Source organism: Salvelinus alpinus, chromosome 17 (genome assembly GCF_045679555.1).
Source record: "Salvelinus alpinus chromosome 17, SLU_Salpinus.1, whole genome shotgun sequence".
Classification (NCBI taxonomy): Eukaryota; Metazoa; Chordata; class Actinopteri; order Salmoniformes; family Salmonidae; genus Salvelinus; species Salvelinus alpinus.
This window is the reverse complement of record NC_092102.1, coordinates 5,133,961-5,150,435: the sequence shown is the minus strand read 5'-3', so window position 1 is coordinate 5,150,435 and position 16,475 is coordinate 5,133,961. Positions and strand designations below refer to the sequence as shown.

Sequence of the window (16,475 nt, the reverse complement as noted above, 5' to 3'; positions counted from 1 at the left end):
TTCATTTGATTGGACATGATTTGGAAAGGCGCACACCTGTCTATATAAAAGGTTGACAGTGCATGTCAGAGGAAAAACCAAGCCATGAGGTCCAAGGAATAGAACGTAGAGCTCCGAGACAGGATTGTGTCGAGGCACAGATCTGGGGAAGGGTACCAAAACATTTCTGCAGCATTGAAGGTCCCTAAGAACACAGTGGACCACCAAGACTCTTCCGGCCAAATTGAGCAGTCAAGGGAAAAGGGCCTTGATCAGGGAGGTGACCAAGAACCCGATAGTCACTCTGACAGAACTCCAGAGTTCCTCTGGGAGAACCTTCCAGAAGGACAACCATCTCCTGCAGCATTCTACCAATCCGGCCGAGTGGCCAGACAGAAGCCACTCCTCAGTAAAAGGCACGACAGCCCGCTTGGATTTTGCCAAAAGGCACCTAAAGGACTCAAAACCATGAGAAACAAGATTCTCTGGTCTGATGAAACCAAGATTGAACACTTTGGTTCACCTTTCAACAAGATAACGACACTTAGCACACAACAAAGATAACGCAGGAGTTGCTTTGGGACAAGTCTCAATGTCCTTGAGTGGCTCAGCCAGAGCCCAGACTTGAACCCGATCGAACATCTCTGGAGAGACCTGAAAATGTGGCAGTGGCCCTCCCCACACAACCTGACAGAGCTTGAGAGGATCTGCAGAGAAGAATGGGAGAAACACCCCAAATACAGATGTGCCAAGCTTGTATAGCATCATACCCAAGAAGACTCAAGGTTGTAATCGCTGGCAAAGGTGCTTCAAAGTACCGAGTAAAGGGTCTGAATACTTATGGTAATGTATTTAAATTTAAAAAAGTGAAATTACATTACCCCCCCAGAAAATGACCTGTTTTTGCTTTGTTATTATGGGGTATTGTGGGTAGATTGATGAGGGGGGAAAACGATTTAATCAATTTTAGAATAAGGCTGTAACATAACAAAATGTAAAAAGTCTAGGGGTCTGAATACTTTCCAAATGCATTGTATAGGAGGACCCGTTTCAAATTATAAACTTTAACCGCTCAATACAGAATAGTCCCTTGGAAATCGGTTGGGAACAATATACTTTGTATTTTATTCAGCTATGTTCAATTGTATACTTCTTACTATAAAATAATGCCACGGGAATTACAAGCACACCTTTCTGCTAAATGAACAAGTGTAGCCCACATTGCCAGATCAAGGCCTAACATAAGGACGACTCAGAATATGCTATTCGGTTCTTCTGAAATAGGCTACATTTTCTTCATATCATGTTTCTTTAGACCTGCCTAAAATAAATAGATTTACTGTGATGGTGTAGGCTATATTAAATAGATTTATTAGACATTTTAAAATGTAGATGTTCCAAAAGGTCTGCATCAGTGGCTTTTAGGCTATGCATGGAAGCCCGGAGATGCTAAAAGTGTTTATTAACAGTCGATTACCATCAGACCGGCAGTTATTTGCATTACCGACTAAATGATTCAAATGGGAAACTCAGGTGAGAAGAGAGCTCTTCACTCATGTCTAAATGGAAACCGTTGGAGTGAGAAGTAAGCCAGCCTTGTGCGAGCCAGACAGCCCATAAGGGAACAGCCATGAGGCAGCTTGATGGACGTGACACCAGTCTGGAGATGGAGTGCTCACCTTCTTCACGGTGCCCATGTGCTTTTTCTCAGTCTCCACCCTCCTCTTCAGTTCTTCCCTCATGGTGTCCTTCTCTGAGCAGATACCCAGGACCAGCTCCTGGTGCTTGTTGTTTTCATCCAGTAGCCTATAAGGTAAGGGTACAGCCACACAGACGCATGAACAGAGATGGAAATTGTATATGAAGTATGTTTATGTCCTTCAAAAGTACAAGATCTCTATTTAAAAGCATAACTTAGCCTAACTTTTCAAATAGACAAGAGGGCATCTTCTACAGAACAAGTTTGGGATATTTCAGCTTGTGATTGCAGAACGTGCATAAAAATATCATAGGATAATTCATCTATCCACAAAAAAGGCAGGGATATACAGTAGACCTACACTGGTATCATGTGAATGTTTACTTGGCACATAATATACCAAATTATAGCGACATACAACTTGTAAGAATATTTTTAAGATAAATACACCACAAATACTAAAGGTCAAGAGGGAATTAACGATCAATGGAAATAGTGTTTTTTCTGTAAAAGGGAATTAATGATCAATGGGTCAGAGACATGGGAGGAATTTGTCTAGGCATTAAGCCTGAAACAAGATACTTGTTATCTCGCCATTGGCCAAGTTTTATTGCAAGGAATTCTAATTGGTCAACCACAGGCTAGGGTTGGGTTATAAAACTACGTCCTGTCCCTTTGTTCTGTAGAGAGAATCACTGAGGACAGGGGAGAATGAACATCTACCTCTCAGTATAACATCTATGATTTGTCCCCTTTGAATAAACCCATTTTTCTCCCCCTGATTTGCTTTGGGGTCTGTGTTATTGAAGAGTAACATAAACTGCTAACAAACTTCATGACTTTGTTACACATCCCCATGGTATTTATTACCTTTTGATGGCCTTTTCCTGCTGCACATACTTGTACTGGATGCACTTCTCGAAAACCATTGGGGAGCCGTCCTGGTCAGACTGCATGCCATTTACATGGGATCCACCCTTGCGCCCCCCTCCCCCTCTCTCGGGCAGCTGGCAGGAGAACAACTCCTGCTCCAGCTCATCCAATAGGGACTCCTGGGAGACCGACCGCTGGATCTGAGTCATGAGCTTGCGGCTGCAGTCCGTGTCGTAGGGGCTGGGCGAAGAGTTGGTGTTCGTGCGGGCCATCGTTCGTGGACTGGAAAATCCAGGGTCTGCAAAGGCAGAGCTGGGTGTGGAGGGCGTGGCTGGGCTATTGGTGACTACTGAACCTTGAATGACGTTTTCCTTTGTGGGGGAGGGTTCCACGGAGCATTTGAGGAGGCCATCGACAACAGCTGGTTGAGATTCTGCGTCTCTGTTCGGAATAGAGGTTGAGCAGTCACCCACTCCAACTAGAATAGCGGGTGGAGATTCCACTGCCTTGCCCGGAAGCGACGACAAGCTTTCTATCGTCACCTCCAAAACCGAGTTGGTGCTTTCCATTACCTCATCCAAGACCGAGAATGGACGTTCAGTTGTCCCATCTACAAGAGTTCTTGCGTCTTCCATTGAGGCTGTCCCAATGTCACAGCTAATGTCCACATTGACAGACTCCTCTCCACCCTCTTGCTGGCACTTTTTCTTCTTCTTGTGTTGTATCCCATCTCCCTCCAGACTCTCCTGTTCGACGTCATTCCCCCTTTCTGCACAGACCTCATTTTCCTCCATCGTTGTGTCACTCCTGTTGCTCCCTGATAACCCCTTCGGCAGGGAGTTGACCTCTGACCCCTGGGTCAGGTCTGAGGCAGAGGCTGGGTCAGACTGCTCCATGGTTTTCTTCAGCTTCACACCTGACAGACAGAGACAGAGAGGGATGATGGGTAGAGAGAGATGAATGGGAATGAAAGTCTGACATCACTAACTAAGTAATATGAAACACTTCCAGCATAAATTGCACATATAGCCTAGGCCTAGAGGATACTAGAGGTCGACCGATTAATCGGAATGGCCGATTAAACCGGGGCCGATTTCGAGTTTTCATAACAATCGGAAATCGGTATTTTTGGGCACCGATTTGCCGATATTCTTTTTTTTTTTAACACCTTAATCTAATCTTTATTTAACTAGGCAAGTCAGTTAAGAACACATTCTTATTTTCAATGACGGCCTAGGAACGAGGCAGAACGACAGACTTTTAACCTTGTCAGCTCGGGGGATCCAATCTTGCAACCTTACAGTTAACTAGTCCAATGCTCTAACACCTGATTACATTGCACTCCACGAGGAGCCTGCCTGTCACGCGAATGCAGTAAGCTAAGGTAAGTTGCTAGCTAGCATTAAATGTATCTTATAAAAAACAATCAATCAATGACTGTCATTGCTCCAATGTGTACTTAACCATAAACATCAATGCCTTTCTTAAAATCAATACACAAGTATATATTTTTAAACCTGCATATTTAGCTAAAATAAATTCAGGTTAGTCGACGCGTTATAATTCCTGTAATAACTTGCGGCTGAACTTGAAAGGGGTTCCTTCGTTATTTTACCGTTCATGTCTTCCATAGAGAATGTCTTGATCTACTTCAAATAAGGTCTGTGTTTCGTGCAGGCTTAAACCGCCTCAACGTTTTGATACCCGTGTAAATCTCACTAGGATAAGGTAACGTTTGTCAACATATTTTCATAAATCCACTCTACAATTTTTTTTTAAATCTTCGCTTATATTTAGCCAATATTGATCAGAGTTACCTTGTCCTATTGATATCTACACAGTTATAAAATTGGCAAGGTGGTGTAAGCCTACACGAAACACAGACCTTATTTTAAGTGAATCTAAAAATATCCTATGGAATAAATGAAGGAACTGCTTTTCAGATTTTGCTAGAAGGTGTCATGGGAATTATGACTCGCACTTTGGTTGTCAATTCTTACCATGCCCATTATTAAAATAGGATTTCCTGCATATAGAAATTACAGTTTTTGTTTTCAACATTCATCACAGGTAACTTAAACTCTATTTTTATTCAAACAGTTGAGAGTATTTGTCTCCTAAGCAGACTCTTCAGTATCATTGTCACTTCAGAGCTGTGTGTGTGTGTGTGTGTGTATTAAATTAAGTTAAAATAAGTGTTCATTGAGTATTGTTGCAATTGTCATTATTACAAAAATGTGTGTGTGTGTATGATATATATATAAAACTTTTATTTTTTTTCATTTTTTTATAAATCGGCCGATTAATCGTTATCGGCTTTTTTTGTCCTCCAATAATCGGTATCGGCGTTGAAAAATCATAATCGGTCGACCTCTAGAGGATACCCTTTGGAATTTGACAGGGCAGGAGGTAGGCTAATAGTTTTAATGGGACTTTTGCTTTAAATGGGACTAACACCACTTCCTTTTACAGTAACAGACAGTGATAATGATGCCACTTTAATTTCCTTCTTACCATTAACCCAGCTGGGCAAATCAGGGGTTCTACACTAACTTTTTCCACAGCACATGATTTGGTCACACCATTTAAAAAATAAATACAAATACAATTGATAATGACTTGGCCTGTGTCCCATAATGTGCCTGCACTCCATACAGAACCTGATGTGCCTGCATTCCATACAGAACCTGATGTGCCTGCATTCCATACATAGCTAGCTAGCTAACGTCAACAGGTTAATGTCAACACACCATAGTCATGGGTCCACAAAATCAATCGAATGGTACTCTACTCATGACAAAAAAATCTGATTTGACATTGTAGTGGCTATCGCTGTTTTGGTTGTTTGTTTTTTGCTTAGTGACATTGCGAATATAATATTTTTGGTATTGCCACAACAATGCCAGAGTGCTGGGAGCTAACCAACCATGTTCAATGTTAACTAGCTAACATTAGGCTCTATCTAGAACAGCAAACGGCTCTGGGAAACAAATAATAATGTCAGCTAGCTAGCTAACAGTACACTTTAGCTTGATGGGAAACCACTTTCTGTCAAAATTAGAAAACGTGTAATATCTGAAAATGTCTGAAAATGTAGCTAGCTAACGCAGGACTATCTTAACCGTATACATCATCATGCATGATGGACGTGTCTCCCTGTCACGGATGCCATGCCACGGTCGCCCTTAGTTTGAAGATGTAATCCGGAGACAGGTGTTTTCTCCATCTCTTTTGCCATCGTACTGAAATTCCACTGATTTCAAAACTTGATTCTCCAGAAAGAGGAAAGCAACACTTATGCAGCTTCACTGCAGCTTTTTTAAAGCCGCGTTCGACAGGATTACCAACACAGACTGACAAACTCAAATAGACAAAAGCCATCTACGGCAGACCAATCCGAACTCCTCTCTCGGCATGTCCAGCCCACTCATTATCTCAGCCAATCATGGCTAGTGGGAAGGTTGCTGACTTTTTCTGTGGCTAAACCAACAAGGCTCGTAATTTATCAATTGTATTCGTATTTAAGGCACTTGAAAGTTCACATGTTCCAGAAGGCATTTCTACAAAAAACTGCATTTTGATTAAAAAAATATGTTTTTACGTTCAAACGGCTCTCCATGGAAGTCGTGACTTGCGACATACGCCTAGTTTCCTGAATCGGGTCACATATAGGCCCTACACGCACCGCACACAGCATGGCTTGACATTCAGGTAAATTTGCCAGTGGCACACCGGGCCAATGCCAAAAGAAAGCTACTGGCACAAATGACAAAAAAAATACTGACACGGGTCAAGATCTGACAGGAAAGCCAATAATGCATTCATCATTTCAATAGCAGGTGATTTTGTCTTTCATTTGAGGGCTGAGAAAGTAGCCTATACAGGGTTCATACAGTCATTTGCAAGTCAAATTCACGCACTTACAATATATTCTTTAAAGCACTTAACCCTACAACCGATGGGTGTCAAACTAATGAGCAGTCATTCTGACTGCAACATTATAACAGTGTAATTAATATATTTCAAATATGCTATAGCAAAAACAATAATTTGGTTGCGTTTATGAAGGCCTTGAGTAACAGAATACGATTTGTATGTTATTTCCAATAACACAACAGCATTTATTAGTTTATGTTACTGTAGGCTTTATGAGGAAAATTATTCATGGAGTGCCTTTGTTACAACTATGAAACAGAAAGCATGTGTTGGAAGATGGTAACAACTTATTTTTAATAACGACAAAATAACATTTTTAAAAAACAACCACGGTCAAAATTCGGGCAGTCAAATGATGAAAACATCAGCAGCTTAAACATTATTATAAGCACTAAGTGGCCTTGATAAATAGTGAAACTCAACACAAAATAAATAATGGCATTATAATGAATATACAGTACCAGTCAAAAACTAAACACACCTACTATTTAAAGGGTTTTTCTTTATTTGTACTATTTTCTACATTGTAGAATAATAGTGAAGACATCAAAACTATGAAATAACACGTGACCCGATTCAGGAAACTAGGCTTATGAAACGTAAATTTTATTTTTATCAAAATGTTTTTTGGGGCAGAAATACCTTCTCGAACATGTGAACTTTCATGTGCCTTAATAACAAACGTGTATGCAATCTGAAAATACAAATACATTGTAAAATTACGAGCCTAGTTGGTTAAGCCACAGAAAAAGACAACAATCTTCCCGCTAGCCATGATTGGCTCAGATAATGAGTGGGCTGGAAATGCCGAGGGATGAGTTTGGATTGGTCTGCCATTTAGGGCGCTTCTGTCTATTTGAGCTGGTCAGTATGTATAATTAATCCGGTCTAACGCAACTTTTTTTTTTAAATGTATTGCGTAGTAAAAAAATAAAATAAAAGACTCCACTATGCAAGTATCCATTTCAATAGAATGTCACTGCAACAACTGTTTCAGAGCACTCTTGTCTGAGTATGCCAGAGTACAGAATAACTGATGAATTTAAGAACACTCAACACCAGTTGAATATTGTGTGTGTCAGTAAACGTCGGCAAAAAAGCATAATTAAATTGTTGCGGGAATGTTAGCTAGCTAACATTGAACCTATTTGGTTAACTTTAGCTAGCTATGACAATCAGTTTGTATTGCTAGTACTCTATGGATTAGGATTATGGTTCATTGTTCAGCTAGCATGTCTAAACGAAAGACTCCACTTCGCCAGATGATTACATGACCCATCAAGTTAGCCAGGTGTGTATGACGGTGATTACAGCGATCTGGAATGTCTTTCAGCATCCGTAGAACACGCCGGACTCTCCTTCACAAATCATACAAGGAGAATGGTCTAATGCCTCCCATCAAACAACTAAACTCAGCAACAAAAGAAACGTCCCTTTTCAGGACCCTGTCTTTCAAAGATAATTTGTAAAAATCCTAATACCTTCACAAATCATTGTAAAGGGTTTAAACACTGTTTATGGTTCATTGAACAAGCATGGGAAACAATTAATTAACATGCACCTGTGGAACGGTCATTAAGACACAAACAGCTTACAGACGGTAGGCAATTAAAAGGTCACAGTTATGAAAACTTAGGACACCAAAGAGGCCTTTCTACTGACTCTGAAAAACACCAAAAGAAAGATGAGGACTGCAGATGTGGCCAGGGCAATAAATTGCCATGTCCGTATTGTGAGACGCCTAAGACAGAGCTACAGGGAGACAGGACGGAAGCTGATCGTCCTCGCAGTGGCAGACCACATGTAACAAACACCTGCACAGGATCGGTACATCCGAAATTCACACCTGCAGGACGGGTACAGGATGGCAACAACAACTGCCCGAGTTACACCAGGAATGGTCGGATTTGCGTGTATCGTCGAAGGAATGAACGTTACACCGAGGCCTGTACTCTGGAGCGGGATCGATTTGGAGGTGGAGGGTCCGTCATGGTCTGGGGCGGTGTGTCACAGCATCATCGGACTGAGCTTGTTGTCATTGCAGGCAATCCCAACACTGTGCGTTACAGGGAAGACATCCTCCTCCCTCATGTGGAATCCTTCCTGCAGGCTCATCCTGACGTGAATCTCCAGCATGACAATGCCACCAGCCATACTGCTCATTCTGTGCGTGAATTCCTGCAAGACAGGAATGACAGTGTTCTGCCATGGCCAGCGAAGACCCCGGATCTCAATCACATTGAGCACATCTGGGACCTGTTGGATCGGAGGGTGAGGACTAGGGCCATTCCACCCAGAAATGTCCGGGAACTTGCAGGTGCATTAGTGGGAACTTGCAGGTACATCTCACTACAAGAACTGGAAAATATGGTGCAGTCCATGAGGAGGACATGTACTGCAGTATTTAATGCAGCTGGTGGCCACACCAGATAGTGACTTACTTTTGACCTTTGTTCAGGGAGACATTCAATTTCTGTTAGTCACATGTCTTTGGAACTTGTTCACTTTATGTCTCAGTTGTTGAATCTTGTTATGTTCAAATAGTTTGCTGACAGTAAACGCAGTTGACAGTGAGAGGATAATTCTTTTTTTGCTGAGTTTATATATTAGATAATGCAATAATGTTACCAGGACGCCACCCAGGACAAACACTTTGGTGGAAAGCTGCTGCCATCCCATGTGACAAAAGCAGCAGTGTGGCGTCTCTACAACGAATCGATAACAACTAGGGTTGCAAAGGGTCAGAAACTTTCCGGTAAATTTTCTGAATATTTCTATTATTATATATTATTTTAGTTAAGCCCGGGAATTTGGGGAATTTTACTTAAATTCATTTTAAAAAGTTAGATTACAACATTGAACCTTTTTTGTGGAATACACAAGGCAATTCTAGGTCTTCTAGCATATTTTGGTTAAACTATCCACTATTCAAAGTAATTGCAACCCTCTGCATGCACAGTGCATTCTTCCATCTCATGTACAGCTGATTCTCAAGATCTTGCACACTAATGAGATGCTATTGAGCCCACACTACTACAGTCGTGGCCAAAAGTTTTGAGAATGACACAAATATTAATTTCCACAAAGTTTGCTGCTTCAGTGTCTTTAGATATTTTTGTCAGATGTTACTATGGAATACTGAAGTATAATTACAAGTAGAGGTCGACCGATTAATCGGAATGTCCGAATAATTAGGGCCGATTTTGGACGCCGATTTTGACGATAATATTATTATTATTAAATTTTTTTACACCTTTAATTAACTAGGCAAGTCAGTTAAGAACACATTCTTATTTTCAATGACGGCCTAGGAACGGTGGGTTAACTGCCTTGTTCAGGGGCAGAACGACAGATTTTTACCTTGTCAGCTCAGGGATTCAATCTTGCAACATTACGGTTAACTATTCCAATGCTCTAACCACCTGCCTCACGAGGAGCCCGCCTGTTACGCGAATGCAGTAAGAAGCCAAGGTAAGTTGCTAGCTAGCATTAAACTTATATTTTAGAAAAAACAATCAATCAATCATAATCACTAGTTATAACTACACATGGTTGATGATATTACTAGTTTATCTAGCGTGTCCTGCGTTGGAAATAATCGATGCAGTGCGCATTTGCGAAAAAGGACTGTAGTTGCTCCAACATGTACCTAACCATAAACATCAATGCCTTTCTTAAAATCAATACACAGAAGTATATATTTTTAAACCTGCATATTTAGCTAAAAGAAATCCAGGTTAGCAGGCAATATTAATCAGGTGAAATTGTGTCACTTCTCTTGCGTTCATTGCACGCAGAGTCAGGGTATATGCGACAGTTTGGGTTGCCTGGCTCATTGCGAACTAATTTGCCAGAATTTTACGTAATTATGACATTACATTGAAGGTTGTGCAATGTAACAGCAATATTTAGACTTATGGATGCCACCCGTTAGATAAAATACGGAACGGTTCCGTATTTCACTGAAAGAATAAACGTTTTGTTTTTGAGATGATAGTTTCCGGATTCGACCATATTAATGACATAAGGCTCGTATTTCTGTGTGTTATTATGTTATAATTAAGTCTATGATTTGATAGAGCAGTCTGACTGAGCGATGGTAGGCACCAGCAGGCTCGTAAGCGTTCATTCAAACAGCACTTTACTGCGTTTGCCAGCAGCTCTTCGCAATGCTTCAAGCATTGCGCTGTTTATGACTTCAAGCCTATCAACTCCCGAGATTAGGCTGGTGTAACCGATGAGAAATGGCTAGCTAGTTAGCGGGGTGCGTGCTAATAGCGTTTCAAACGTCACTCGCTCTGAGACTTGGAGTAGTTGTTCCCCTTGCTCTGCATGGGTAACGCTGCTTCGAGGGTGGCTGTTGTCGATGTGTTCCTGGTTCGAGCCCAGGTAGCGGCGAGGAGAGGGATGGAAGCTATACTGTTACACTGGCAATACTAAAGTGCCTATAAGAACATCCAATAGTCAAAGGTATATCAAATACAAATCGTATAGAGAGAAATAGTCCTATAATTCCTATAATAACTACAACCTAAAACTTCTTACCTGGGAATATTGAAGACTCATGTTAAAAGGAACCACCAGCTTTCATATGTTCTCATGTTCTGAGCAAGGAACTTAAACGTTAGCTTTCTTACATGGCACATATTGCACTTTATGGCACATATTGCACTTTTACTTTCTTCTCCAACACTTTGTTTTTGCATTATTTAAACCAAATTGAACATGTTTCATTATTTATTTGTGGCTAAATTGATTTTATTGATGTATTATATTAAGTAAAAATAACTGTTCATTCAGTATTGTTGTAATTGTCATTATTACAAAAACTAAAATAAAAAAATATAAAAATAAAAAAAATCGGCCGATTAATCGGTATCGACTTTTTTTGGTCCTCCAATAAATCGGTATCGGTGTTGAAAAATCATAATCGGTCGACCTATACTCACAACAGCACCAAAGCTAACTGGCCAACGCTGGCTAGCTATTTCCAGACAAATGAGAGAACACCTCACTCTGACCATTTTACTGACACCAGTCACATTCAATGGGTGTTGAGCACTCGTAAATTCATTATTCTGCACTCTGGTACACTCAGACGAGAGTGCCCTGAAATCAGAGTAGATAGCCAGAGCGAATTTACGAAAGCACCCGAGTGTCCAGCTAAGAATGACAGGAATAATGAAGTCAATAAACATTGGGTAGTTAGTTAGATAGTTAATATACTGGCAAGTTTGATGTATAAGTAGCCAACTAACTTTAGCTAACAACATACCGGTACATACTGCTGTAATGATACGCTATGTTGTTCATAAGGACAGCGTAGCTAACAAATTGTCAGCCAATATAACGTGAAAGGTAAATTATTGTTAAAGTCATTAATTTATTACATTGCTCAACATTTTCTTAACATTTCTTATAATAGGTTAAAGCAATGAATGTGTCCCCTCTTGTAGTACTTCCGCTGCATATTGTCCTCCGTTTTCTTCAAATCTGAAAACGTTGTGAAGGCACGCCCATTTTCTTAAGCATTGCATTATGGGCCCTAAAAGCACGGAAAGTGTCCACTGCTGATATACTTCGTATTTTGGCGAATTTAGTACATCCGGGAACTTTTTGTATACTAACTATATCCATACTATGACCAATAAGCATACTATATACTCAATTTACGTCACAAATAGTATGGTTAGTATGAGTATTCGAACACAACATAAGTATTTTGGAACCCCATGACTGAAGGTCCTCTAGAAAAGGATGTGGGCAGTGTTAATTCAAGATGGCACGAGTTCCATATAACTAGGATTCTTGTAATTACTCTGCCTGTGTCAAAAGTCAATAACGTAACTTAGCTACATACCCTATATAACAAGTACAACCAACGTTTGTATACAAGCCTATCTACCTTAAAAAGCTGCAGGTGGATAGACAGCTTACGTTAGCTAGCTCATATGCTGCGTTAAGAACAACTGGGAACTCGGAAACATACGAAATCATGACGTCGGTGATCTTCAGGTCGGAGAGTCGGAGCTCTAGAAATTGGCCCGAGTTGGGTTAACGTTCAAAAGATTTTTCCTAGTCGGAGTTCTTTTTTTCCCCGAGTTCCCAGTTGTTTTGAATGTGGCAATATGATGCATAGCTGGTATTCTGGCTAGCGCAAGTCATATTGAATGCCATATCTATTGAATATTGATGTTGAAGTCATTTTATATCTAGTAATAATACAACGACCAATAGAAATAGCTAGCTAAAAACATCTAGCAAGTTAGCTTACGTTACCTAGCTAACGTTAGCTAACGATAGCTAGCTAAACAACGCGTTAGCTACCACTAAAATGTATTCTGTTAAGTAGACAGAAAATAAGATACATTGATAGTTTGCATTGCAAATACCCACCTTATATGATATATCCATTTTGTAAGGTTCCGATGTTCCAAAAAAATCGACACTTTCCTTGACAGCTGATCCAGCTCAGCTGGTTACCCCCAACAAGTCGCTAAGGTGACAGTAGCACCAGAGACGGAAAAGATAACGAGACACCCCTCACGCTTTCCCCCCAGTTTTTTTTCTGGTTGAATGAAAGTCAATGAACTAAGTAGACCAACCCGGAAGTGACAATCGTAAAAGTCCTGAGGGAACTATTGACCACTATACTACGACCACGTGAAGGTCCTATCTTCATTAGTCCACCATCTTTGGTGACACATCAACAAATATGGCCACTGCAGGAAAGATCCTTGCTAGATTGAAGTGAACGGGAAGATGGCGGAAGTGGATGCTGAGTTCGAATTAAGCAGCGCGTCGAGTGAATTTGGTGAAGACGAATGTTGTGAATCGCCAACAGAAGTAGCGAAAACTGGAACTAAAAGGAAATTGTCTAAAATTGGATTAGAGGATACGTGTCTAAATGATATTGAATCGCTTCTTGTTGCGATGCGTTTGTTGAGTAAGGATGCATATGTGGGAAACCCGTTTGAGGTGTCAAATGGTGAAGTATGGAAAAGTGGAGTCTATCAGAGTGACCAGGAGTGGTCTTATTTTGATTAACTGTATTCATGAAGAACAGAGGAAGATTGCATTGGGCAAAAGAATCTTGAAAACAGAAGTTGTGTTTTGAACTTCGGAAGAGAGCACCCGTCCAGTGGTGTAAAAATACTTGAAAGTACTACTTAAGTCGTTTTTTGGGGTATCTGTATTTTACTTTACTATTTATATTTCTTACAACTTTTACTCCACTACATTCCTTAAGAAAATAATGTACTTTCTACTGCATACATTTTCCCTGACACCCAAAAGTACTAGTTACATTTTGAATGCTTAGCAGGACAGGAATTCATGCACTTAAACACAAACTACCTGGTCATCCCTACTGCATCTGATCTGGCGGACTGACTAAACACAAATGCTTTGTTTGTAAATTATGTCTGAGTGTTGGAGTGTGCCCCCTGGCTATCTGTAAATGTTTAGTTTTTTTTATAAAGATTTGTGTTGTCTGGTTTGCTTAATACAAAGAATTTGAAATTATTTGTAATTTTGATACTTAAGTATATTTAAAACCAAATACATTTAGACTTTTAATCGAGTAGTAATTTACTGGGTGACAAACTTTTACTTGAGTCATTTTCTATTACGCTATCTTTACATTTCCTCAAGTATGACAATTGGGTACTTTTTTCCCACCACTGCACACGTCAAATTAGTCATCTCCGGGTTGACGACATATGTTCGGGTTGAATAACTGAAAATAATTCCTGGTGAGGTTGGTGCCCAGTGTCTGACCCGGTGGTTGAAAGGAGACAAATAAGAAAGTCTGTCGGTCCTGTTGTTTTTTTTATAAAGAGCAAATACCTACACATGTGAAGTGAACAGTGTGATGAACCCATCATCGTTGCAGTGATTATTGAGTATTAAACATCTAAAGAACAATAAATACCCAGGTATTGATGGAATTACATCAGAAATTTGCAAGGTATTTTTAGAGAGACTTAAAAACAATGTTCTCCCGTCTACAATGAATCAGGGTTTAGTAACACTGATCCCTAAGCCTAAAAAATAAATGCTTCTCATTGATAACTGCTGTCCAATTTGTCTTCTTAGTAATGACTATAAGATATTAGCCTACTTGCAAAGAGAATAAAGAAGTCCTGGATTCAATCATTGATGAAACAGAGTCATATCTCTAACAATATCAGATTAGTACAAGACATAATTGATTACTCAGATCTAATATGTTATTGATGTAAACAATATGTAACAATATCTGTTGGTCCGTGGTGTGTAGTGAGGAGCAAACACACTGCACTTGACACATTTATGAAATTGCTTATTCCAGTTGCTAATAAGCATGCACCCACTAATAAAATGACTGTAAATACTGGAATTGAAAAATTGTATGGTTGAGGGATGAGGCAAAATGAATGGCAAATAAGTCTGGCTGCTCAACCGATTGGCCAACCTTTTGCAAATTGAGAAATCATCTGACTAAGCTGAATAAAAAAAATAAGAAACTACACTATGAAACAAAGATAAATTAAATAAAGAATGCTAGTAAAAAGCTATGGAACACCTTAAATTAAGTTCTGGGAAAAAAGGCAAACTCAGCTCCATCATTCATTGAATCAGATGGCTCATTCATCACAAAACCAACTGATATTTCCAACTACTTTAATGATTTTTTCATTGGCAAGATTAGCAAACTTAGGCATGACATGCCAGCAACAAATGCTGACACTACACATCCAAGTATATCGGACCAAATTATGAAAGACAAGCATTGTAATTTTAAATTCCAAAAGTTAGTGTGAAAGAGGTGAGCAAATCATTGTTGTCTATCAACAATGACAAGCCACCGGGGTCTGACAACTTAGATGGAATGTTACTGAGGATAATAGGGGACGATATTGCCACTCTTATTTGCCATATCTTCAATTTAATCCTACTAGAATGTGTGTGCCACCAGGCTTGGAAGGAAGCAAAAGTCAATCCTCTACCTAAGAATAGTTAAGCCCCCTTTACCAACCCCTTAGTAAACGTTTGGAAAAAATGGTGTTTGAGCAGATACAATGCTATTTCACAGTAAACAAATTGACAACAAACTTTCAGCATGCTTATAGAGAAGGACATTCAACAAGCACAGCACTTACACAAATGACTGATGATTGGCTGAGAGAAATTTATGATAAAAAGATTGTGGGGGGCTGTTTTGTTAGACTTCAGTGAAGCTTTTGACATTATCGATCATAGTCTGCTGCTGGTGTCGTGGAAATATTCAGTCAATAATAATTCTCAAATAGCGGAGCATGTGCGCTCAAATAGACTTTTATTACAATATAACAAAAGCCGCGTTGATTCATGAAGCAACTCCCTCTCCAATCTTGGCACAGACTTCTTATACATTTTTTCCTCCTTACGTCATACCTATAGTAACTCCTCTTAATGACTCATCCCCTCTGGCATTTAGCCACCATTATCTTATTGCCTTGCACTAAGATTAGTTTGGTTTCACATTAGAGCACGGAACCCAGAGAGCCACAGAAATAGTTCAAATAGACAGACATGTTTTCGACTAAGACAGGTGCATACATGTAGGATCCTAGCAACAGTCTTAGGTACTTTACAGAAATAACCAGACATGTCATCCTGTTATCTCCTCTGAAAGGGACACCCATGTTCTGAAAAAACCTAAGAGGTGTAACCATAGCAACAATACATAGTAGGCCATAACACAGTTACAGGAATAACCAGTCATGTCCACACCCCACTCAGGTGCATGTTTAATGGTGTCTAATGACCGAGCACATATAGAGTGCACCCATCTTACTAGCTCTTCTACAATTAATAATTAACACACATGGTCCAGAAAATTCTCAATATATCCCTCCTCTGGAGCTAAAAAGCCCCATACCTTATAATTTACCCCAGTACAAGTGAGAAAGGAAGCACCTCAGCCCCCCCTTTCTCATTCGTACAAGAGGAGGCAGGACCAAAC

At 40.0% G+C, this 16,475-nt stretch overlaps 1 protein-coding gene across 1 annotated transcript in view; it reads right to left on the bottom strand.

Moving 5' to 3' along the window:
• ccdc186 (coiled-coil domain-containing protein 186) overlaps positions 1 to 13,260 on the bottom strand; it is a 112,090-nt gene extending 98,830 nt beyond the window's left edge. Inside the window, exons 1-3 of the mRNA XM_071346980.1 lie at positions 12,884 to 13,260; positions 2,549 to 3,467; positions 1,659 to 1,785 (exon numbers count right to left, since the gene is read on the bottom strand). Coding sequence (XP_071203081.1) covers positions 1,659 to 1,785; positions 2,549 to 3,447 — 1,026 coding nt within the window. The 5' untranslated portion in view covers positions 3,448 to 3,467; positions 12,884 to 13,260. The remainder of the gene's footprint in view (positions 1 to 1,658; positions 1,786 to 2,548; positions 3,468 to 12,883) is intronic.
• Positions 13,261 to 16,475: the final 3,215 nt, after the last annotated feature.